Genomic DNA, 23,623 nt, shown 5'->3' on the forward strand with positions numbered 1-23,623 from the left:
GGACTTTGACCGCGAGGTCATGCTGAATCTGGAGCTTGTGGGTGCTACTCTCGATGGCACCGTTACCTACGAGTTCTTCATCGCGCCCAACCTGTCCAACTTGAACAGTATGTAACGGGGTGTTGTCCGATCTGTTCACTACTTGGAGCTAAACTGTGGTAGACGTTATGCATGGAGGTGCTGCTGGAGTCATATTCGACATGTCAACAACGACAGCACTTTGTCCCCTAGCTCGGCCTGGCTTCTGGGAATTCATGGGCGGTGTTACACGAGCCCTTAACATCTCATATCTCAAAGCTGTGCCAATCAACACCAGAGTGCGGCTCAACAGCAAGGTAGTGAGTATCGGAAAGCAGATGGCCATGATCCGAGGAGACATGACCAGTCTGGACGGAAAGATCACATATTGTACCGTGGAGCACCACAAGGTGAACGCGCCCGTGATCAAAGAGCACCTAGATGTAAAGACAGCATGGGATGAGGAGTTTGTCAGAGAATGGAAAGCGAAGGGGTTAGAAGACGTGAAGAGTAAAATATGATGAACTTGCTCAGGCCAAACGCCGAGACATAGATTTTGTACACTTGCTTGAGAGCATGCTGTGACATCATCAAGAGTCTTTGCTCCATCGTGGATGTCGCCAAGAGTGGTATTAAGTAACGCCCGCCTATTTCCTCTTGTTGAACTTCTTTGATTCTGTAATGGGTCAGTGTCGTCCATACACCCCGTCTTATTCGCATGGTGCTTACCAGCAGCAGTCCTCTTCTTCTTGGGCGCGCCCTTTCCTCTTGACTTTGCAACATTGAGGTGCTCTAGCCAGTCTTCCTCTTCTTCATCGATGATCTGGTGTTCGGGGTAGAGGCTTCGCAATTGACTAATTGTTCCTATCCGCGGCGGGTAGTAGGAAGCGACGGCGGGACCCTTGAGGCGCTGGTGCAGGATGCGCGATCCGAGACGGATGCGTTCGGGGTTGTACGTAGTGTTGAAGACTTTGCATTGGACCTGCACGTGTCAGTGAGATGAACGAAGACTTTGTCAGTAATCATACACACCCTCATCAGGTCCAAGACCCTCTGCCGTGGGACCGCCATTGTGCCTGCGATGCGGGTCTGCGGCGTTGCGGCGATATCTGAAATGTCGCGGAGGTGCCCTTGGCGCTCCCGACTAGCGCGACTGAGCCTCTCACCAACTTTCGAGGCACCAAGTCGTCACCAACCACACGCCCAAAGACTAACCACCATTCCTGGCTATGGCGTCGCAAAAACGTGGCGGAGGCTTCAGTCACTATGGCCGCGACCAACAGCACAAGAGGCACCAGCCTCAGCCTCAGCATCGCAACGGCGCGAATCACAATTCACATCCACCGCAGCCTGAGCTCTCCTCCAAGGACATGCAGACTGGACTAACAGCTCTGCTGGACAGATTTGTCGCAGAAGAGACGACTGTCGGGGCAGACAAGGATATCCTCCATCACGCGCACGAGCTCCGTCGCCTACTTTGCGCCCGTAACAACCCAATCTCTGCCAGAGCGAGGCGCGAGCTCGACGAGAAACGGCCTGACAAAGCAGTCAAAGTCGCCATACCCGATTACGTCGAGCGCAAAGTACGCGCCGCCCAAGATCTACCTCCCCTGCCGCCTATCAAAGAACCCCACCTCCACGAAGCCGTCTTTACGCATCGATCCGCCATCTTCGACCCTAGTATCCCTGGCTCCACGCTGGGCGGTGACCTCAGTCTAGACTACGAGCGACTCGAACTCCTCGGCGACGCCTACATCGAACTCATTGCCTCCCGCGCCCTCTACAACCGCTTCCCACATGTCGATGTCCCAGACCTCTGCACCTGGCGCGAACGACTAGTTGAGAACTCGGCTCTGAGCAAGTTCTCCAACGCCTATGGGTTCCCAGACCGACTGAAGCATCGCTCTCAGTGGGACAAGAACTCCAAGCAATACCAGAAAGTCGTCGCCGACATCGTCGAAGCGTATGTCGCAGCAATCGTGCTATCCGACCCAGAGAACGGATTCGAGATCGCAGAGACATGGCTGACTGAGCTCTGGGCACCACAACTTCTTGGCTTCAAGGAGAAGATCATCGAGAACCCTCAAGCAAGGGATCAGCTGAACAAGCTTGTTCTCGGCAAAGGCGTCAAGCTCATCGCCAAAGAGGAGAAACCCATGACCTACGACTCGAACAGCGTACAGTGCTACCACATTGGCATCTACCTCACCGGCTGGGGCTACGAGAACGAATGGCTCGGCAGCGGCGATGGACAGAACAAGGTACAGGCGGGTGTCGCCGCGGCCGCAGACGCCCTTAAGCGGAATAGCCCAGTACTGCAAGACGCTGTACGGCAGAAAGACGAGCTGCGAGCGGCGCGCTTGAAGGAACAAGAAGAGAAGACTGTAGGAGGTACTGAACCGCAGAACACCCTCAACACTGAAGCGTCAAATGGTAAAGTGTCAGACGATAAGGATGCTACACAGAAGAAGCGGAAAAAGGAAGATGACGATGCGTCACATGAGAAGAAGAAGCATAAGAAAGACAAGAAGCACAAGGCAACGGCTGACAATGGCAGCTCCTGACCGCGTCGTGCCACCACGACTGCCAACACCCTTGCTCTCGGGTCGTGACTCGTTGAGGGCGAATGTTCACGTAGCTAATTAAAAATATCTCACCGTGTAGGCAATGGCTAGGTAGGTAGGTAGGTAGCCATCCAAACGTATCCTCCTCGCTCGATGCTCTTGTTATGATCTCGAGCACCCAAGGCCAGTCCTCCATCCTAAAAAGATTGGAAACTCGACGCGACTAAGTAACTCAGCTTGCTAAAATCTCGTCCCGTCACAATCGTCTATACGCAAGAACACAACACATCAGCGCAATGTATGCCTGATTGCCTCTACAACAAATCCAGACTATGTATACTTAGACGAAGAGATCCGAATATTCAGTAGCATACATTGAATGCAAAGATCCAATTCCCATCACTCACTATATTCAATTCTGACGCAACGCATTTCGCGCCTCCAGCTTTTACTTCCTAAGAAGTCTTTGGTATGCCTGCCCTAAACGCCGTATGTTTCCAATGTTCCCCTTCACTTCTTCAGCGCCCGTCCAGCGATATCCTTGCGATACTGCATGCCCTCAAAGTGTATGCACTCGACGCCCTTGTAAGCCTTCGCAACAGCTTCTTCCAGCGTAGGCGCCGTAGCCGTAGAAGCGATGACCCGGCCACCAGCAGTCTTGAGCGTGTTGTCCGAGAAAGAGGTTCCAGCGTGGAAGAGAACAACATCTGTATTGTATTAGCATCATCACAACCCCCATAGACAGACAAAAACGAGACTCACCCTCAGGAACATCATCCAACCTCATAACCGTACCCTTCTTATAACCCCCCGGATACCCCCCCGCAGCCACAACAACCGTCGCGGCACTCCTCTTCGAAACCTTAACATCCACATCCTCCAATCTCCCCTCCGCACACGCCGCCATAACCTCCGCTAAATCCCCCTCCATAAGCGCCAATAAACTCTGCGTCTCTGGGTCTCCAAACCGGACGTTGTATTCCAGCACCTTCGCCCCGTTCTTCGTCATCATCAGCCCCGTGAAGAGCACGCCTCTAAACTCGTAGCCCTCGGCGCGCATGCCGTCGACGGTGGGTTGCAGGATCTCTTTGTCGACTTGCGAGAGCACGTCTGCGGGTGCGATGCGCGTGGGCGCGTATGTTCCCATGCCGCCGGTGTTGGGGCCTTGGTCGTTGTCGAAGATGCGCTTGTGGTCCTGTGCGGGCGGGAGGGATTTGATTGTGCGGCCGTCGCTGAAGGTTAGGATGGATAACTCGTCGCCTTCTAGGAATTCTTCGATTACGACTTCATCGCCTGCGGTACCGAATTCGCGGGTGAGCATTATGTCTTTGAGCGCGGCGTGGGCTTCTTCTTTGGTTTGTGGGATGATGACGCCTTTTCCTGCTGCGAGACCCGAGGCTTTGATCACGACGTTGTGGGAGATGGAGTCAAGATACGCTTTCGCGTCGTCGTATTGGCTGAAGTTTTCGTACGCGGCGGTGGGGATGTTGTGCCGTTTCATGAAGTCTTTGCTGAAGGTCTTGCTGCCTTCCATGCGCGCGGCGGCTGCGCTGGGGCCAAAGGCTTTGATGCTTGAGAGGCCATTGTCGCGGAAGTAGTCGACGATGCCGGCGACGAGGGGGGCTTCGGGGCCGGGTATTAAGAGGTTGATGTTTTTTTCCTTGGAAAGAGTGACGAGGCCGGCGAAGTCGCTGTCTTTTACGGTGGTTACGTTGGTGACTTTGTCGGAGAGAGTTGCGGTGCCGCCGTTACCGGGGCAGACGTAGATGTGCTCGATCGAGGGCGATTGCAGGAGTTTCCAGGCGATGGCGTGTTCGCGGCCGCCGTTGCCGACTAGGAGAACGCGGAGAGATTCAGACATGGTGTGTGATGTGTGTACAATGGCTTGTTGCGTCGTGGGAGTGTTTGCGCCTGGAAATTTTTGGGAGCGCATGCCCCGCCGTGGGGTAGCATGCAGGGATCTGCGGGAGTGAGGTCACTCAGCCCTACCAGATCCCTGAGCTGTCTCGTGTCTTCCAAGAATGACACTGGACTAGACATTTACTCAGAGAAAAGATACAGTAGACACTCCAGTTCCATTTTACCATCGCGTCGTATAAGTGCCAAAGCATCTGAGTCTTCACATAGGTTCAGCGGAGAAAGGTCATGACCGATGGTTGGATAATGCTTGCATTCAGCCGAATGGTCTACACTATTGGATTACGGATGAAGACTTGGAATAGGGTATCGATGTAGTAATAGTGTACATACGCTGAAACGTGCACTGAATAGCAAGCTGACCCCAGTTCATACGACGATGGACCTGCCCTCATATCGTCGTCCACAAGACTTCCGGCAGGTGCAATTGCACCTGCAACCTTTCTTGAGATATCCATACCAATAGTCCTTCAAGCTCGCATCAAGCTGCAGTATCTGGATAGACACAAGAATATAGATGATCTGCCGATCTTTGCGCTCTTCGTGCGTAGCAAGCCAATAGAGTATGAAGATGGAGACGGATCTCATCAACATCCATGTGATGTCGTAGAGGAGGTGCCCAATGATAAATGACTATCCATCATTCTCGCGCTCAATACTGCGCTCGTGTTCTCTGACGGAATGACTTGAAGCGCTCATGGGTGGCTCCGGAGCTGATTTGACTTGAGCGTCGAGCTCCGAAGAGGGCACAAGTGTGTCGTCTGACTGCGGCTCTGCGGGCGAGCATTCGCGTTTGCCGAATAGTTCCCGTTGCACAGCACCTGGAGTAAAGTCACATCAGCCAAGGCCATTGTGATTTTGCTTAGCCTTCATGAAGAGCTGACCTAGCACGTCAGGCTGTGCTATGCCAGGATTCTGCATATATGGTTGTTGCTGATGCATGCCCGGCATATGTTGGGTATTGTGGTTGTGTATGCTGAAACCGGCGTCTTGTTCGCGTTGTTGGCCGAAGAGCTCTCGTAGAGACAGTTGGCGGCCCATCGGGGCAGAGGAGGCGGCCTCGGCAGGCTCGGTCGCTTGTACGGCAGGCTCGAGGGCTTCGCGGCTCGCTCTTGCCCTGTCGGCGATGTCCATCATCTTGGCGGCGGTCTCGACACGGCAGTTGGCGGTGGAAGCTGGTGGTGGGTCGGCGAAGATCCAGATGCCGTAGACCTGCTCGCCCTGGATGATGACATAGGGATCGGATATCTCCATCTCTTCACTGCTAGTGAGCTCCTGGTAGAAGTTGTCTAGGCCGCGACGGTTGAGGATGATGGCGCAGTATCGCTCGGCCCCGATGGGCGAGGGAGTCAGCTGGCAGATGAAGAGAGTACCCTCAATGCCCATCTTCTCCCATGACTGCGTCTCGAGGTTGAAAGTATACAGCGCGGCGTAGGGCGTGACATGCTCTATGGCGACGAGGTCGGCGTACTCGCGACGGAGGACGGAGAAGTTGAGCTCCTCATTTGATCGCGGTGGTGGGAGGGGCACGTCGACAGCAGGCGGCGCGTCCGTCTCGTAGTCTGACGGCTGGGGAGGCGGCTGATTCTGGTTTGCGCGGGCTTTGCGGTGTGGCGCCATGACTGATATGGATGTTTGTTGTGGTGGAGGTGAAGGAGAGGGAGTGTGGACGGGATTGGTGTAGTCAGGCACCGAGCCCTGGAAGCTCCTGCCCTGCAGCGTGGGATGTCGCGGGGAGCTAAGCACAGCCATGCCGAAAGCCACTGCGACGGCGTCCTGGCACTGCCCGGCTCTTCATCATCGTCATTGCCAGCAGCGGACTGTGGCTCAACCGCCTGGTGCCCGCTTACCCACTCAAATCATAACCATGGGGTGAATACCTTCCTGTTCACGCAGACCCTGCATCCCTCCCTGCAAACCTTCGCCGCCCACCCTCGCCCTCGGCCATCCTTCTTCACCCCGCCATGGCGCCCGACGCCTCTTCTGTGCGCTCCACTGAGCGCCTTGATGCGACCATCCCCGGCGCATTCGACCCGCGCACGCCGAGCATAGCTTCCATCACCACCCACCAGACATCCCTCTCGCAGGCGTTATACGAGCGCCGCGCCGAGTACACGCGACCGCGCAACGTGCGCATCAAAGTCGGCACCTGGAACACAGGCGCGCAAAAAGGCACCGAGCAGGATGTCGGCAAGTGGTTCGTCCAGGGCAAGGGCATTGAAGAGTCGCTCGCTGGGCTCGGCGTGTCCGACCCTGGAGAGCACGGCAAGGGTAGCAGAGAGAGCATTCCTGCCCAGGAAGCACGGCATAGCACGTCAGAGCCTACTGTCCCCCACCGTGAATCAGGAGAGGTCCCCGGCAGAGAAGAGGTCGATATCTACGTGCTAGGCCTCCAAGAGATTGTCGATATCACCTCTGCCGCAGAGGCTCTGAGGCCCTTTACCGACCCCTCCACGGCGAACAAGTGGAAGGCCTCGCTGGAAGCTGTGCTGCCCAAGGGCTATCAGCTAGTATCAGAGCAGCAGCTGATTGGCCTGTGGCTCGTCATCTATGCCTCCCCAGCTGTCCTACCGCAGATCAAGAATGTTAGTACCACAAGTGTCGGCACTGGCTTGATGGGATACATGGGCAACAAGGGCGGTGTCACGACCCGCATCGTTCTGGGAGAGACAACTCGGCTCGTCTTCATAAATTCCCATCTGGCGGCTGGAGCGGACAAGTCATCTTTGGAGAGAAGAAATTGGGACGCTGCCCAGATCAACTCCCGAACACGCTTCGATCCTGTAATAGATTCCCTAGGCTCTTCGCAGAACACCGGTGAAGGTTTAGGTGACGAGGACTTTGCCTTTTGGTTTGGCGACCTGAACTATCGTCTCCATGGCATGCCAGGCGACGACGTGCGCCGCCTACTCACCATACATACAAAAGACTTGGACAAAGAAGAAAATGCCGGTCGTACTTCGACATCTGACGACTCCGGGTATGGCTCGAAGCAATCATCTGAAGAAGCGCGCGACGCCGTTCCTATGCCGCCAGAACTCGATCCAGCCTCACTGCAAACCACCATCTCATCCCTACTACCGCACGATGAGTTGCACCAAATGATGAAGAGCGACAAGGCTTTTCATGATGGGTGGGAAGAAGGCCCTATTCGGTTCTTGCCGTCCTACAAGTACGACGTCGGCAAAGTTGGCGTTTTCGACTCAAGCGAGAAGCGCCGCTGTCCTAGTTGGTGCGATCGCATCCTTTACCGTACGCGAGCATCCAAACAGGAGTATGAAACCCGAGTCAGAGAACAAGAGGCGGCACGCAAACATGCTGAAGAGATGGAGGGGATCGACCTGCCAGGCGACTACGATGTGAACAGTGTCAAGAATGTCTTGTACGCGTATGACGAAGACAACGATGGTGACGACGACTATGATGAGAACGAAGACCCAGAGCCTGAGCCGATCAAGACCAAAGACGATCTTCAGGCTGAGATACTGCTCGAGTATTACACTACCCACATGCGCGTTCTCAGTTCCGACCACAAACCCTTGGACGCTGTCTTCAAACTGCAATACGACGCCGTGATCCCTGAGCTGAAGACTGCCATTCATGCCGAAGTCGCTCGTGAGATAGACCGCCAGGAGAACGAAGGCCGCCCGTCGATTGCAGTAGTGGTAGAACGGGCGACTGGCTCTCCATCTGACGGGCGAGACAAAACAGACAGCACCTTCGAAGGTGTCGACTTCGGTGACGTCAAGTTCGCAAAGTCTACAAGACGTAACATCACCATCGCAAACACTGGTCGGGTACCAGCCACCTTCGGGTTCGCTGATCGTCCGGTGGACAAAGACCAACCTGCCGGCCCATTCCCGCCATGGCTCTCTGTTACTTTTGACAAGGCCCAAGACAAGCTTGATAAGCCAAGTCCAGACGACATCCATCAGTACTTCACACTCGCGCCTGCCGAGGTACTCAACGTCGAACTGAAACTCAAGATTGAGAGTACAAGTTCAGTTCGCGATCTCAACGAAGGGGATGCCCTGCTTGACGAAATCCTCGTCCTCCGCGTTGAAAACGGACGTGACCACTTCCTCCCAATACGCGCCCACTGGCAACCGTCGGCACTTGCACGGTCCATTGACAAGCTGATCAAGATCCCCGAAGGCGGTATCAGAAAGCTGCAAAACCAGATACCAGCCCGTGGCGAGGTAAAATGGAGCGTGCCTAGGGAAGTATTTCGGCTGACCGAGGCGATAGAAGACCTGACGGAGCGAACCCTGGCCGAATGGGACATGACCAAGAGCGAAGGGGAGAGGGCGCCTTGGCAGGACAACGCAGGATGGCCGTTCGTTGAAGGTCGAAGTAATGGTGGACATGACCGAGAGGACGAGCTTGCAGGGATTTATGAGGCGCTGGACTGCGATACCCCATTCGTCGACGCATTCTATCCGGAGACTCGCAGCACCGAGCGAGTCGAGATGTTAGCTGAAGCCCTCATCACTTTTCTATCCAGCCTCACAGATGGTGTGATCACCAAGAGTCTGTGGGAAAAGTTAGAAGAAGCGTTAGCCCGTCAGGAGAAGGCCTCGAAAAGTGCATCTTCCCCGTTCTTCACATCTGACGATGAGAAGATGACCATCCTGGAGGTACTAGCGACAGCGCCCAACCACAACGCTACCTTCCTTCTCATTCTCTCCTTTCTCCAAAACATCGCGAACCAGATCACTGAGGTGTCGAAACCGCGCCCGGAAGATAGCAACAAGAGAGCAAGCATGGATATGAGCCTTCCGTCCAGTCCGCAAGCCAAGGTCAGAAGGAAGACGTTGAGTCGAGTGCCTGAACAGGCTATCCGTCAGCTTATCGTGAGGAACTACGCTGTCGTCTTTGCAGATTGTTTAGTCAAGTGGAAGGATGGTGGTAGAGAGAAAGAAAAGGCAGCTAGGAAAGAGAAGATGGTTGGAGTGCTTGAGTTGTTTCTGAAGCAGGACTAGTCATTGGAAGGTGTAGTGATACCCGATCAGTACCTGGTAATATCTAACGAAGTTTCCTGTAATGCGCTCGATATTATCTTGTATAATGTCAACGCTTGACATATTTTCGAAGTTCGGTGGTCGATCTCTGTCGGTCAGGACAGTCCGTGGTTCTAGAAGCCGTCGACGCACGCTATACCACACAAAGCATAGCGCCACCATGCACGATCCCCGGTTAGAACATTAGCGCATCCGAGATATCAAAAGTCGCGCTTCTTTAAATCGCACTTCAGCCCCCTCCACAGCCCTCGATCATCAGTTCGATAATATATGCACCACCAAAAATGTCATCCACAGCCCCCGCCTCACAGATCCACCTCCGCACACCCCCAGAGCCGGGAAAGAAACCCGCATCCCGCACCTACCTCATCTACTTCGTAACCGGCAACCCAGGCCTCGTAGAATACTACCGCACCTTCCTCACCCACCTCTACGGCGTACTAACCCACAACACGGCCTCAGACCGGTCCATAGAATTCCAAGTCTACGGCCGCAGTCTCAGCGGGTTCGAAATGAACGACGCCGAGATCAAGACGATGAAATGGCGGAAACAGCCGCCGTATGGGCTGCAAGACCAGATTAGGCATTCGGAAGATGAGCTTGCGGAACTTGTGGAGGAGGTCAAGGAGAGCGGTGGTGCGAAGGATGTTAGGGTGGTTTTGGTGGGGCATAGTGTGGGGAGTTATATTTGTTTGGAGATTATTAGGAGGTTGAGGGCGCATGGGATGGTGGGGGAGGATTTTGAGACGAGGGTTGTTGGGGCGGTGGGGCTGTTTCCTACGGTGGTGGATATTGCGAGGAGTGAGAGTGGGATGAAGGCTTCTGTAAGTGATGACATCCCCATACTGACCTTCTCGGAGGTGATGCTAACAGTCACGTGCAGCCCTTCCTTAAGAACTCGAACTTCGCGACCTTTGCAGCCCTCTTCGTCAATTTTCTTACCATGTTCCTACCCATCTCTATTCTGACAACCCTAATCGCCAAATTCATGGACTTCCCTACGGACGCCGCGCAGACCACCGCCGCCTTCGTCAAATCCCCCCACGGCATCCACGAAGCGCTCCACATGGCCCGCGACGAAATGTTCCAAATCGATACTGACATCTGGGACGAGGAGATCTGGGGCGCCGCCGCTTCAGAGCCCGCAACCAAGCATCCGCACCCGCGGCCCATCCTGCGCTTCTTGTTCGCGCGAAAAGACCATTGGGTTGCTGATGCGACGAGGGATGCGCTGATCCACACTCGCGGGAGGTTTAGTCGTGGGGATGGGGTGGAGGAGGTGGAAGGGCAAGGCGAGAACTGGAAACCCGTTATGGAGATTGATGAGAGGGAAGGGTGGCCGCATGGGTTTTGTATTCGTCACGGGGTGCCGGTGGCGGAGAAGGTGGCGGGGTATGTTCGGGCGATTGTGGCGCAGGATATGGCGAGGAAGTAGCGACTCTTATTGGTGGGTTTCAAGAAGCATCAAACAGCATGGGGTATATGTACAGGGGCAGATCAGGTGCTCGCGAGACCAAAGAAAAACAGAATCTCTATGTTGCAGTAGATCTGACTAGCATTCCATGCAAGATACTTGGGATTGATGGAGATGCTGGTGTCATGTTGGGTATGTTTTTCTTATCAAGACATAGTGTTGTGTATGCAGCAATGCGGCACAGCCCCTGCCATCATGGGTGGCAATGCATGGTTGCAAAGATCATGCACGGGATCGGAAGTCATCTTCCCCGCTTTCAGCCTGTTCATTCTCAATCTCTTCCTACTCCCCAGCCTCACCGTTCACACCCTTCGTTCGCTCTTCATTTCCTCAATCGACGTCTCGCTCCGATACTCAAGATCACTTCAACGCTCTTTACCTCCCGCATTTTATACGACTCATACGCGAGGAGATACTTTACGAAAGAGAGAAGTATCGCATCTCCAAGAACCCCCCGGCCACGCGAGCGAAGCATTCACAATGACACGCAAACCCCACAAAACCCCGCCAGCTCAGCCATACCAATATAACGAGCTACCTCGTGATGGATCTTTCCGCTACATCGTTCTACACCGAGGCACCGGAAACGACCCTCTCAAATGCAGTCTACAGACAGCGCCCTTGGCCAAGACAACATTCGAGGCTATATCCTATGTCTGGGGCAAAAGCAAGAAGAACAAGAGGATCATCTGCGACGGCCACGTGATCAGAATCACCAAGAGTCTTTCCAACGTGCTGCGGCGACTTCGACTCCCTCATAAACGGCGTAAGCTATGGGCTGATGGCATTTGCATCAATCAAGATGATTTGGAAGAGAAGGGGCATCAGGTGGCCATTATGGGGGATATATACCGGTCGGCGAAGTGTGTCTTGATCTACATTGGACCCGAGGACAATGGCGATGGACCACTGGCGTGCTCTTTAGTGGATGACGTCTATCAGCTGATCGACTTGACTTGCAAAGACATCAATATGGAGCCGGATGCCTTTCCTGAACTCAGGCGTGATTCTTCCTTGCTGTCTGACTCTCGCTGGAATGCTCTATTCAACCTGTTCCGTCAAAGCTGGTTCAAGCGTGGCTGGGTTGTCAGAGAAGCAGCAGTCGCGCAGTACGGTTTAGTCATCTGGCACAATAGTGTATTCAGCTGGAAAAAGCTGATACGAATATCCCTATGGTTGCAATTGCGTGGGAGTCAAGTTCGCGATAATTTCGACTTCTGGTCAGGGACCATGATGTCCCATATGCAGGCTTCCAGACAGAGAGAGGAGGCTTTTGTTGCAACTTTAGCTGATGGAGACTTATGGCCGGCGCAGTCTCTGCTATCACAGCTCCACTCTGGAAGATTTCTGCAGCTATCAGACCGTCGCGATAGAATATACGCTTTCATGGAACTGTTTGACAGTAAAGAGCGTCCGGTTGCTATGGTACCGGACTATCACCTATCACCTCTACAGGTGTACCATCAATTCGCAGTAAGGTACATCCAAGAAACAAAGGATATTCAGATACTGGATTATATCTGTCACCCACATTACAGGGAATTCCTTGAAACACCGTCATGGGTACCACGCTGGGATGATGATAGTAGAGTGTCACTTCCGAGCGCATCAGTTGCACGCAAGCTGCCTACCAGTGCTCGTGACGGATCCATCTGTGAACCCAAAATCATAGATGATTACATCCTTTCCGTGCAAGGTGTTATTTTCGATAGTGTTCTGTATGTTTCAGACATCTTCCAAGGAGAAGAAGAGGATCAGCAGGAAATGTTCAGTGAGGCCTGGGCCTTTGTTTCTCAGACGCTCAACACTTCGCCTTACGGGACTCATCGCAGTTTGGATGCCTTCATAGATTGTTTTTCCTGCGGTATGATCTGGGGAAATGCTTTTCATTACCATCAGTCTAGGGCTACAATGATTACATATCGCAAGACCCACGGAATGTATGGCGGGACGCCATCGGCCGACCCCCCACACGACGATGAACTAGCATCTCATGAAAGGGTCGTTTGGCATAACATGAAGAACGCCATTGCCAACAGGCGATTCATCTCTACCAGACGCGGATACTGGGGTGTGGCTCCTGATATTACCAGGGAAGACGATTTATGCGCAATCATCTTTGGTTGCGAAATGCCCTGCATCTTGGAACAGACTAGTCGAAAGCAGCATTACGAATATGTCGGGGCGACATGGCTATTGGGCTCACATTCGGATTCGTGGGAGGGTTATGGCGACATCCTTTTTAATTATCCATTGGGTGCTGACGGGAGCAAGGAATGGGTAGATTGGGACGTCGAAGAACAAGACATCTACCTGGTGTGAAGTAGAAGACTCCATGCTACCAGCTTGCAATACTTTGAGATGCACAAACGCTCGCCTGCCCGCTACAACCAATGCACGTCTTGAGCGACATACTAACGTCATCGGTGTTAGCGATAACAGTACCAACCCTCCTGTCCACGCGTCTTCCCCTTTCACCCTGTGGTATGTTGTCATCTAAAAGCCTTCTCTGGTGAACCAACCATGTGATCCACCATGGTCCGCTCGACGTCGCCACGATACCGAGCATTCTCTCCCTCGCTGGATGAGAACCCCACTTTCAGATCGGCTTGGACTTCCGGCCGAAAGATCGGATGTATGCAATGCCAGATGATACCTTGCGCTATTATAGCGACAGAATCCGTAAAAACGTTTCCCTTTGTAGAGAATACATTTGCGTGAAGGTCTGTATTAAAGGCAGCTATAGCATTGACCAGCAGGCTGTCGGCGTCAATGTTGGTTGGAGAAAGTAGTTTGGTGCACGTACTTTTTCAGCGGGCCCGGTGAGCGAGCGGGCCGTTAAGGCTGTCAATTCTGTAATGTAAGGCTGATACGGCCGTTACATCCGATTCCCTTCTTAGTCCTCACCCTCTCTCCGCATGCGGAGAGCAGAGTTCTGTCGTTCGCAACTCGAACTTCTCGCCACACTAACACCACCTGCTTGTGTCGAGCTTCCACGGCTGCTCGAAGCAGCCATCCACGCCTTGCTGGCTACGACTCCAGTGCGCGACTATATGTTTTCCAGTTCTCACAGACTGTTGTTTGCAACTGTGACTCGTCTAGTGTCGCAAGCCTGTCGCTCGTTCCTACCCGGTCATCCATATCGTCTGCAAGCTTTGCGCTAGCTACAACGCAAAGCTAGTGTGGGTGGAGGCGATGTGGAGGTGGTGTAGGCGGGAGACGAGAGAGATGGTGAGAGTATCGGCGTTGGTCTGGTAGGGGTTGGTAGCTGTTTACGCTGGAAGACTCGCTCTTGATAACTGCATGGTGAATTGTGTGTTATACTAGATTCCATGCTTGTCGTCTTGAAGCCAAATTGATTGCATGAGAGACGGAACAAGGTTCCACGACAAAGTCACTAAAAGGCAAGAGCGATAGGAAGTCGATGGTGACATTAAAGGCTGCAATGCGTAAAAACACTCAGTAAAAGAAAAGCGAGAACTAGAAAATGGCAAGACTGTAGATGCAGTTCTGAAGTAAATGGAGTATGAGAAGTCTAGGTGATGTTGATTGGAAGTCAAAGAGCGATGACGTTGCTAACCCAACACGAATGGCAGTAGCGTCCCAGCATACAACAACCCCACCCTTCACCCTCAACACCTCAAACATCATCAGCAGACAACCTCATGATTACGACTAATTTCAATAATTCTTCAGCTATCTGCGTGGTATCCAACGTGGTCAAACATGCAATAAGTCGCGCGCCTTACTCCAAAGAGCCTGACCAATCCATTCAATTCCAATTCATCCATATCCTCCGTCCTTGCCGTGTATACCACCTCAATAACCAACTTAACAGCGGACTCATGACTCTAAAACCAGCCACTGACTATGCAAAAGAACCATAAGAAAAGAATCTACCAAACGATGCACCGCTGAGCGATCTCAATATCCAATCCATGCTATTATCCTATCCAAACTCTTGTGTTGGTTCCCGGACGGCTGGCTATACAAACGCCGGGGTAAGAAGAACCCTATGCTCGAGGTCGGTCGTGTTCTACTCGCCGTTGACTTCCGGCTCGGGAGCGGTGCCGTTGGCGCGGTCGGCGCCCATGTACCGCTGCATGTATGTGATGTAGTCGAATTTGGGTATGTCGCGGTCTTCTGCCATATCTGGGCCTTTGTGCTCGGGCATAGTGGAGAGGAGGTCGTCGATGACTTCGTCGGGGACGAGGGAGTGGCGGAGGTCGAGTTCGGTGACGTATGGCTGGTGGGATGTTAGTAGCTGGTGATACATGGAGAAATGAGGGAAAGAGGTGGGTAAAGACTGACCTTGCCGTCGGCGACCTCTTTGAAAGACTCAAAGACTTGCTCCGCGGTATTTTGATCCTCGGTTTCGTCCACCATGAATCGGATAAACTGCTCAAATGTAACGTAGTCTTTGCCACCACTAGTTTCGCGGAATCTCTCGTGCATTTCTTCTTCGTCGTATACCAAGCCCAAACTAGCCAATGCGGCAGAGAACTCCAATTCTGCTAACGAATTCGATACATCGCGGTCAAAATGCCTGAATACTGATTCAAACTCTTCAAGCTGTATTGGGGTGAGGTTGGTCATGTTACGTGCCACCATTTGGTTCTCTAAGAAGGCAAGCTTCTTCGATACCGAACTGCGGACCAAGCCCAGCTCGTATTCTAGCTCGTCGTATGTGTATGTTGTGAAGTCGTTCTCCTCGATGTTTGCTTCGGCGCATTGCTCGTCGATGGACGCTATGAGGTTCAGGTATTCGTCCAGGGGTGCAAGCGACTTGCTGATCTCCTTTGTGTGCTCTAGCTGGTCCTCAACATCGCCTTCCAACGCTGATATCGATGTAGAGAGTGTGTTGAGGGCCAGGGCGAAGTCGTTTGCTTTGTCGGCGAAGGATTTCCGCAAAGCGTTCTTGATGTCTCTGATTGTCTCGTTGATGACCTGGGAGCGTTGTCTCTCGGCCTTCATCAACCCCGTCCAGGCGGTGTCCAGTGCTTCGAGGCTGAGCTCCGCGGGCGGATCGTACGGTCGCAACCGGTATGTGGCCAGCTTCGTCCTTATATTCCCTAGTAGTCCCACCAGGTCCGACTTCTCGGCTACCCATGTTCGCTTGCTCTTGCGCTTCCAGGCGGTGAACTCGGTCGACTGGTTCCTAGCGTCTGCGTATGTCCCGTCGAACTTGGCCTCCTCCCATTGTGTGCGCTGCTTGGCGATCTGGTCCAGCAGCTCGCGCATGCGTCGCTCGAAGTCGTTCTGCATCTGCCAGGCTCCCTGCATATTTGCGACGAACTTCTCGACTCGCCGCCCAGCATTTTCCACACGCTCCATTTGCGAGAAGGCGTGGAACCAGTAGGCGATGTATGTCATGAGTGAACGCTCATCGGGCTTCGCGACGTCGCACACGTCCTCCACATCGAGCAGATCGGGGATGCCAATCTCTTTGGAGGCGATGTCGAATGCAAGCTGCATGTTGCCGCGGTGGTCGCTCTTGTCTAGGCTGTCGTAATCGATGAGATCGGGACGGTGGATGTCGAGCAGGGCGCAGCTGTCTGTTGTTAGCCCAGTCTCCCACCAAAGGGTCCTCCACCTACAATGCCAATCCGTCATTCCAGCTCGTGGAGAAGTCGCGGACTTCGACCTCGTCGTAGCATGCTGTCTTCCTCTGACACCACAGCAGCAGACCCTCCTTGGCACTGAGACCCTCTTCGTTGATGTCGCTGATGGTGAAGCGCAGAATGAGGGTCCATATCAGACCCAGGATGATCTTGCTGTTGCCGTCGACGACATCCTCGGCACCGGTGTTGGTAAGCTGGATCCTCCGACTCCGGATGAAGTCGAGCGACTTGTTGACGTTCTCAAACTTCTGCACGCGCAGCTTGGGTCGGGAGGCATAGCGGCCGAGGGATTCGTTGCTGAGGATCTCGAGGAGGTGTATGAGTATGATCTAGGGGGCGTTAGGACGTGATGCGGGGAGAGGCCATGTTGGGGGCCAAGCGGGGCACGTACACCGTCCGAGAGGTCGATGATGAGGTCCTTGATCTCGACTTCGCGGATCTTGAGCTTGCTGTTCAGCCTGCAGCGGTGTGAGTAGTAGTGTCGGGGCCGGGGCGGCGGCGGGGGTTGCAGCGTACCACTTGGTGAATGTCTTCTGCTGGACCTTGACCCATTGCTGTTCAAGCGGCGCCATGATCAGTGTGCATCAGGCCTCTCACTCGGACTGGGCGCATGCAGGTAGGAATATATTTGGGTGGATACGGGATGCTAGCTGGCGACTACTCGGGCGTGTTTTCCAGAGTCCTGGCCCAAAACAATGAATGGCTGACTGCGGGCGCGGCTTCGGCTGTCGCTGCACCCCTGTCCCAGTAGCGGGGCCCCTGGATCCACACGGCCTTGGGCGCCCGAGTCGCCTCTGGTTGGCTGGCTGCGACGACACGCGATATCTGGTTGACAGTCTCTTCGTCCAATACTTGCTGAGACCGGGAAACAATGCCCAAGATACTCTTGGAGTAGCGCGTGTATTCAACCTGTCTATTCACTTGCCTCGTGGCTGCACCACGCCGGGTACAGCAGGCGCCACACGCCATATTGGTCCTTCATCGCTCTTGCCTGCATCATGGCTGTAGACGCGTCTCAAGATGCCGCGTCGCTGCCATATCACGAGCCGGGCATCGTTGTCATTCTCGTGCTCACGTCTTTCCTCCTCCTCCTTAACGTCGTCAATGCTGCTCTCGACAGGGTGCTGTACTGCGGTCTGCTGGGCCAGGTTTTGGTTGGCATTGCATGGGGCACGCCAGGTGCGAAGTGGCTATCCGAGAGCTTAGAAGAGACGGTCGTGCAGCTAGGCTATCTGGGATTGATACTGCTTGTCTATGAAGGTCCGCATGCGCTGCATCGCCCAACCCTACCCATATCTGTGGCATTGACTAACGCTCACCAGGCGGGCTTTCTACTTCGTTCCAATCTCTCAAGGCGAATCTGCTTCTATCTTCTGGCGTCGCACTCACGGGAATTCTGGTTCCTATCGGGCTCTCGTACACTCTGCAAGGCCTACTGGATGCTAGCCCAGTACAAGCTTTCGCAGCTGGCGCCGCTCTATGCTCCACCAGCCTGGGCACAACCTTCACGGTTCTCGGGTCGAGTGGTTTGGCTACCACCCGCCTGGGCGTTGTCCTCACAAGCGCCGCTATGATGGACGACGTCGTGGGGCTAGTCATGGTGCAAGTCATCTCCAACTTAGGTGGCGACAACTTCAGCTGGGTAACAGTCGTTCGCCCAGTCTTCGTTTCGATTGCTTTTGCGGTTATCGCACCTCTTGTCTGTCTCTTTGTCGCGAAGCCTTTGACCGCATGGCTGAACACATACCGCGAAGCTCACCCGGGCGCACATGTGAGTACCTTGCTACAGCGAACACAAACAGCCTTCGTGATCCACACGCTGGTTCTCATTGCTCTTGTCGCGGGAGCTACATATGCGGGCACATCGAATCTGTTCGCTGCGTATATCGCGGGAGCTAGCATTAGTTGGTGGGACTCTGACGTGCCCCATCCTACAAGCACTCCAGCTACAAGTGCAGTAGATGAGAAAAGACAGGCAACTGTCGGTCCAATGCTTGGGAGCTCAGAAGGCTCGTCTCCCGATGCGTCAAAGACCACAGCAGACCAAAATCGAGGAGCGATTCCGTCTCGACCCATTAACATGAACAGTGAAGAGCATGTGGTTGCGACCGGTGGTGCAGCCATCTACGAGCAGTACTACCATCCCGCAGTGTCGAAGATCCTACAACCGTTCTTCTTCGCATCAATCGGCTTCTCGATACCCATCACACGAATGTTCAGAGGCGCGATAGTCTGGCGAGGCATTGTCTACGCTGTTCTCATGACCTTCGCAAAGCTTGTGTGTGGTCTCTGGCTCATCCGGCTTTCTTTATCCCCAGGCAAGAAAGCACCCGGCATATTTTTGTCCAAGGTGCGGCTGCCTTCGGTGCCTCACCTGTGGGGAAAGAGCGGCGGCGCACCTCCCGCGCAAGAAGGAGTCACTTCAACGCAGGCAAGAGCTACCCCATCGCGAACCCGCCCGACAACTTCACCAAGTAGTACCGAAAGCGAGGCCCGATCTTCGCCCAATCCACCAAAGCCCTTTTCGCTGCACCCGCCACTGATCCTCGCCTTTGCAATGTGCGCTCGTGGAGAGATTGGCTTCCTAATTTCCGGTGTCGCCGAGTCCCAGGGCGTCTTTGGAGAGACTTCAGGCGAGCCAACCGACATATTTCTTGTCGTGACTTGGGCCATCGTTCTGTGCACTATCCTGGGTCCTCTGGCTGTTGGACTATCCGTTCGCAGGGTAAAAGTACTCCAAGCGCGCAAGAACAAAGAACAGGAGGGCGCGGGCAGGGACGTTTTGGGCGTTTGGGGTGTAGGATAGACTAATCTCCGGAGTAAACCAAAGCTATCGAAATGCGGTCGCAACATGCCCGGACGGGTTCAGTGCGCTCGAGTTTTTGCTGCAAACTGTTCACTTTGTGCACATGTGCCCCTGTTGTCATGACGTGCATCGCCGGGTGTCGCGACAGGGATAGCGGCTGTAATGGTGGGGTCGGAGGCGGGCATCATCCAACAGACGGTTGAAACATGCTGGTTTGTACTCGGTGTATCGAGCGCCGTGGGACGTGAAACAATAGGACATGATATATAGTGGTTGCCGTCGCGATACCTTCCCATATATACATGGCGACCATGTGCGCAGCTGCAATGGATGCATAGTGCGAACTGTAACAATGTAGACGAGCATCAATGACATTTGACACAACGTGAAATCCCGTAGTTTGGTAGAGAACCCTTCTTTTGCACAAGCAGGCAAGCAGCCACCGACGTCGCGAGCGGCACGGTTTCTAAATATGCACCGGTGGAGGCTGTGGAAGGTTTTGGCGGCCAGCCAGAAGGGTTTCAGACGTCAATTTGCCTTCTTCTGAAACGCTGAACAAGATGGTGTACTTGCAACCGCCGGGCGATCAAGCCGGACCCTCTGCCGTTGTCGCGCCTTTCTGCTGATGAAACGTCTGTAGTAGACTCATGCCGCTGGTAGTCCTCCGCTGCTCGAGTGGCAACAGCCAATGAGTGCACATCGCGTTCCTTTCAGGCTCGACGTCCGAAGAGGAGTCGAGCGCACGTGAGAGAAAGTTCCGTGCCGGATGCTAGCGCGCCAGTGCCCAAAGCCAATGGTGCCAGGAGAAAGGGTTCCACTCCAGGCCCTACCACGACTGCGTGTACCAGACACGACTGCGCTCTCGCCCGCAGCCTGCCAGCTTCTCCTATTTACCCTGCTTGTGCAGTTCTCGAATGTGGCATCCTCGCTGAAGACGACTCGGCGCGACGCTTTGCGATTTGGATTGGCAGCAGCGCCCGCTCGCTTTCAGGATCAGGACTGGTATCCCGCTCTGCTGCAGCCCGACCCTCGCATTGCTGCTTACTCGACGCGACCCCCATCTCCGGACGCTGCGTCCTCGACACCACCCCAGCGCCCTCTGTCTCAGTGAGAGTTGACCCAAACCTCGCTCAACACCGCCCCGCCACTTACTTGCTCACTCCATTGAGCACGGGTCCCCCGCTATTCACCACACTCACCCTCGACTGCCTGGCCGCACCAGAGGCAGTGAACGACTCACGAAGCTATTGTAGCTATTGTATAATTCGACTGTTGTTGCTACAACGATAGTCTGCCCATGTGAGTCCCCTGGCGCTCCTTCCTCAGCTGTCGTCTGGCTGCTCCAAACACCGCCTTTCAACCCCAAACGGCAGCAGCGTCACCTGCCCCGTTTCAATCAGACTGCCACTCGCGAGACCGGCCGCTGACCACATTGCTCCAGCATGTATCCCAATGGACAATTCGAGAACGCCCGTGCAGCACCAAAACCACCCATCCAAGCACCGCAATCATCCACCAGGAACAACCTTTTCCCCGACACCAACCCCAACAAGCCGGGCAACATGGCCGGCCTGGGTATGCGGTCGCCTGCTTTCAACAACGGCTCGCAAATGTCGCTTGTACGCACACAGTCCGAGAGAAGCGTCTCGACAACGGCCACAGTCAAAGAGGGCATGGTCAAGGTCAAGGATGCATCCTGGGTCAAAGGTTTGATCTGGGCCGACCGGTGGCTGGTACTGCGCGAATTCGAGCTGAACTTCTTCAAGAGCCCTAATGCCTCCAAAGCATCAAACACGATTCAACTGCGAGACATCCTCGGCGTGGAGCGATCAGACACGCAGCCTTTGTCCTTTGAAATCACCAAGGCTACCAACACCAGCAAGGGCTCGTCCCCGCCCCGCGATGGCCCTACAAAGATCATTACATGCAAGGTCGAGACTGACGATGACGTCTACTCGTGGATCGACAGCATCTACCAGCGCTGTCCCAGCATGGGCGGTGTCAGCAACCCCACCAACTTCACCCACAGAGTCCACGTAGGCTTCGACCCTAACAGCGGAGCGTTCGTCGGTCTGCCGGTAGAATGGGAGAAGCTTCTCACCGCATCCGCTCTAACTAAAGACGACTACGCGAAGAACCCCAAGGCTGTTCTGGAAGTTTTGGAGTTCTACACCGAAAAGCTTGTCAAGCGTTCCGAGGACCCTCAGCAATACCCGAGTCTCACTCCGACCCCGCCAACAAATGCTGGAATGGAGAAGCAGCTTGGATACGGTGGCAGCGGCAATTCCGTTGCGCCTCCGCGCCCTGCACCACCTGGCAATTATCAGCGAAAAGACAGCTACAGTCAAGGCTATGGCGGTCAACAAAACTCGGCTTCGCAGCAACAAAACCGCTACGAACAAAACCGCTACGAACAGGATCGCTACGAACAAGATCGCTACGAACAGGATAGGAGGAGGCAAGAGGACCAGGTCAGGGCACAGCGCGAACGCGAACTCCAGAAGCAGAGGGAGGAGTACGAGCACCAGCAACGCGTGGATGCTCAATACAAACAGGACCTTGCGGAACTTCAGAGTCTTTCAATATCAAAAACAGAAATTGGCGGAGGCGGCTATTCGCGAGATGAGAGCCCGTCAGGTCAGAGGTACAACCCCAGCCGCCCTGCGCCATCGACTCCCGGTGCAAGAGGCCCACAGCAGCAGCCCCCGCGGCAGCCAGTCGCACAGCGTCCAGCGCCTCCAGCACCTCAGCAACAGAATGGTGGCTACAGCACATCTCCTTCCAAACCGCAATCATCTCAGCAGCGCCCGCCCATGGCCTCGAAGAATTCGAGTGGCCAGGTTCCCAGGGTTGCTAATGGTCAAAACCAACAGCAAAAGCAATACCAACCAGGTGCTGCACCCAAGCCGTTGAACGTTGCTAAGCCTCAGAATGCTCCTGTCAGTGATGCAGTGAAGAAGGCCGAGCAGGCCCTTACTGCTAAGCCCAAGGAGGAGCCAGCACGGAAGGATGTGCGCATGTCCAGCATGTCCGAAGGCGAGGTCATGGCGAAGCTCCGGGAGGTCGTATCCAAAGAACGGCCACTGGACTCGTACAACAAGCAAAAGAAGATTGGTCAAGGTGCTAGTGGTTCCGTGTATGTCGCTCGCATCCGTGAAGGTGCCACTTCGCCCATGGCCCGAAGGGTTATGCAAGAAAATGGCCCACGTGCACAGGTCGCTATCAAGCAAATGGATCTCCGCAATCAGCCACGCAAAGAACTTATTGTAAACGAGATTATTGTCATGAAGGACAGCAAACACCCCAACATTGTCAACTTCTTGGACGCGTTCTTGCAAGAGGAGCAGTCCGAGCTTTGGGTCGTCATGGAGTTCATGGAGGGAGGTGCTTTGACCGACATCATTGACAACAACCCTTCTATTAGCGAAGACCAGATCGCGACGATTTGCTTCGAGGTAAGCTACGTAGCATGGACTTTCGGGAATCTACACTGACAATCATCAGACCTGCAAGGGACTTGAGTACCTTCATAACTTGAACATCATCCACCGAGACATCAAGAGTGACAATGTCTTGCTCGATGGCCGTGGCAATGTCAAGATTAGTATGTATCCGCCACGTATCCTCTGTCGTCAGCTTGCTAACCTTTGACAGCCGACTTTGGTTTCAGTGCGAAACTTACTGAGCAGCGCAGCAAGCGTGCAACCATGGTCGGAACTCCATACTGGATGGCCCCTGAAGTCGTCAAGCAAAAAGAGTATGGCAACAAGGTCGATATCTGGTCTTTGGGTATCATGGCCATTGAGATGATCGAGTCTGAACCACCGTACCTGAATGAGGAACCGCTCAAGGCTTTGTATCTCATTGCCACCAATGGCACTCCTCGTCTCAAGAAGCCAGACAAGCTCTCGAAAGAGCTCAAGGCTTTCTTGTCGGTCTGCCTTTGCGTCGACGTAAAGTCCCGAGCAAGTGCCGGAGAGCTGATCAGCCACGACTTCCTCAAGAGCGGATGCAGCCTAGCGAGCCTATCTCAGTTGCTCAACTTCAGGAAGAACGGCGGCCACTAAACCCCTACTGGGCACACCACTACAGCATGAAGAGTTCTTCCGGTTAGAGCCACAAGAGTAATGGCGAGCTGTTTCATGCTTCTGGACTTCGATACCCTTTCCATGTACATTTTCCCAGCTATACCCAAACTTCTC

At 54.1% G+C, this 23,623-nt stretch overlaps 7 protein-coding genes across 7 annotated transcripts; 4 read left to right on the plus strand and 3 right to left on the minus strand.

The window, feature by feature from the left end:
* Positions 1-1,247: 1,247 nt before the first annotated feature.
* Positions 1,248-2,582, plus strand: J4E90_003123 (uncharacterized protein; the record flags this gene model as incomplete). The annotated part of the gene is made up of 1 exon (XM_051432696.1): positions 1,248-2,582. The coding sequence occupies one exon, from the start codon at positions 1,248-1,250 to the stop codon at positions 2,580-2,582; it is 1,335 nt and encodes a 444-aa protein (XP_051294118.1).
* A 510-nt stretch (positions 2,583-3,092) lies between these two features.
* J4E90_003124 (uncharacterized protein) lies at positions 3,093-4,443 on the minus strand (the record flags this gene model as incomplete). Its single annotated transcript, XM_051432697.1, has 2 exons — positions 3,093-3,289; positions 3,345-4,443. 2 exons carry the CDS (start codon positions 4,441-4,443, stop codon positions 3,093-3,095), a joined length of 1,296 nt encoding a protein of 431 aa, XP_051294119.1.
* An 893-nt stretch (positions 4,444-5,336) lies between these two features.
* J4E90_003125 (uncharacterized protein) lies at positions 5,337-6,119 on the minus strand (the record flags this gene model as incomplete). Its single annotated transcript, XM_051432698.1, has 1 exon — positions 5,337-6,119. One exon carries the CDS (start codon positions 6,117-6,119, stop codon positions 5,337-5,339), a length of 783 nt encoding a protein of 260 aa, XP_051294120.1.
* Positions 6,120-6,463: 344 nt separating this feature from the next.
* J4E90_003126 (uncharacterized protein) lies at positions 6,464-9,481 on the plus strand (the record flags this gene model as incomplete). The annotated part of the gene is made up of 1 exon (XM_051432699.1): positions 6,464-9,481. One exon carries the CDS (start codon positions 6,464-6,466, stop codon positions 9,479-9,481), a length of 3,018 nt encoding a protein of 1,005 aa, XP_051294121.1.
* Positions 9,482-9,804: 323 nt separating this feature from the next.
* On the plus strand, positions 9,805-10,955 carry J4E90_003127 (uncharacterized protein; the record flags this gene model as incomplete). The annotated part of the gene is made up of 2 exons (XM_051432700.1): positions 9,805-10,344; positions 10,404-10,955. 2 exons carry the CDS (start codon positions 9,805-9,807, stop codon positions 10,953-10,955), a joined length of 1,092 nt encoding a protein of 363 aa, XP_051294122.1.
* Positions 10,956-15,030: 4,075 nt separating this feature from the next.
* J4E90_003128 (uncharacterized protein) lies at positions 15,031-17,187 on the minus strand (the record flags this gene model as incomplete). Its single annotated transcript, XM_051432701.1, has 5 exons — positions 15,031-15,240; positions 15,306-16,545; positions 16,592-16,944; positions 17,007-17,073; positions 17,132-17,187. The coding sequence occupies 5 exons, from the start codon at positions 17,185-17,187 to the stop codon at positions 15,031-15,033; spliced, it is 1,926 nt and encodes a 641-aa protein (XP_051294123.1).
* Positions 17,188-20,863: 3,676 nt separating this feature from the next.
* Positions 20,864-23,488, plus strand: J4E90_003129 (uncharacterized protein; the record flags this gene model as incomplete). The annotated part of the gene is made up of 3 exons (XM_051432702.1): positions 20,864-22,876; positions 22,926-23,025; positions 23,076-23,488. 3 exons carry the CDS (start codon positions 20,864-20,866, stop codon positions 23,486-23,488), a joined length of 2,526 nt encoding a protein of 841 aa, XP_051294124.1.
* Positions 23,489-23,623: the final 135 nt, after the last annotated feature.

The sequence above is a fragment of the Alternaria incomplexa genome (assembly GCF_024043165.1).
Source record: "Alternaria incomplexa strain BMP 0042 chromosome Unknown scaffold_3, whole genome shotgun sequence".
Taxonomy (NCBI): domain Eukaryota; kingdom Fungi; phylum Ascomycota; class Dothideomycetes; order Pleosporales; family Pleosporaceae; genus Alternaria; species Alternaria incomplexa.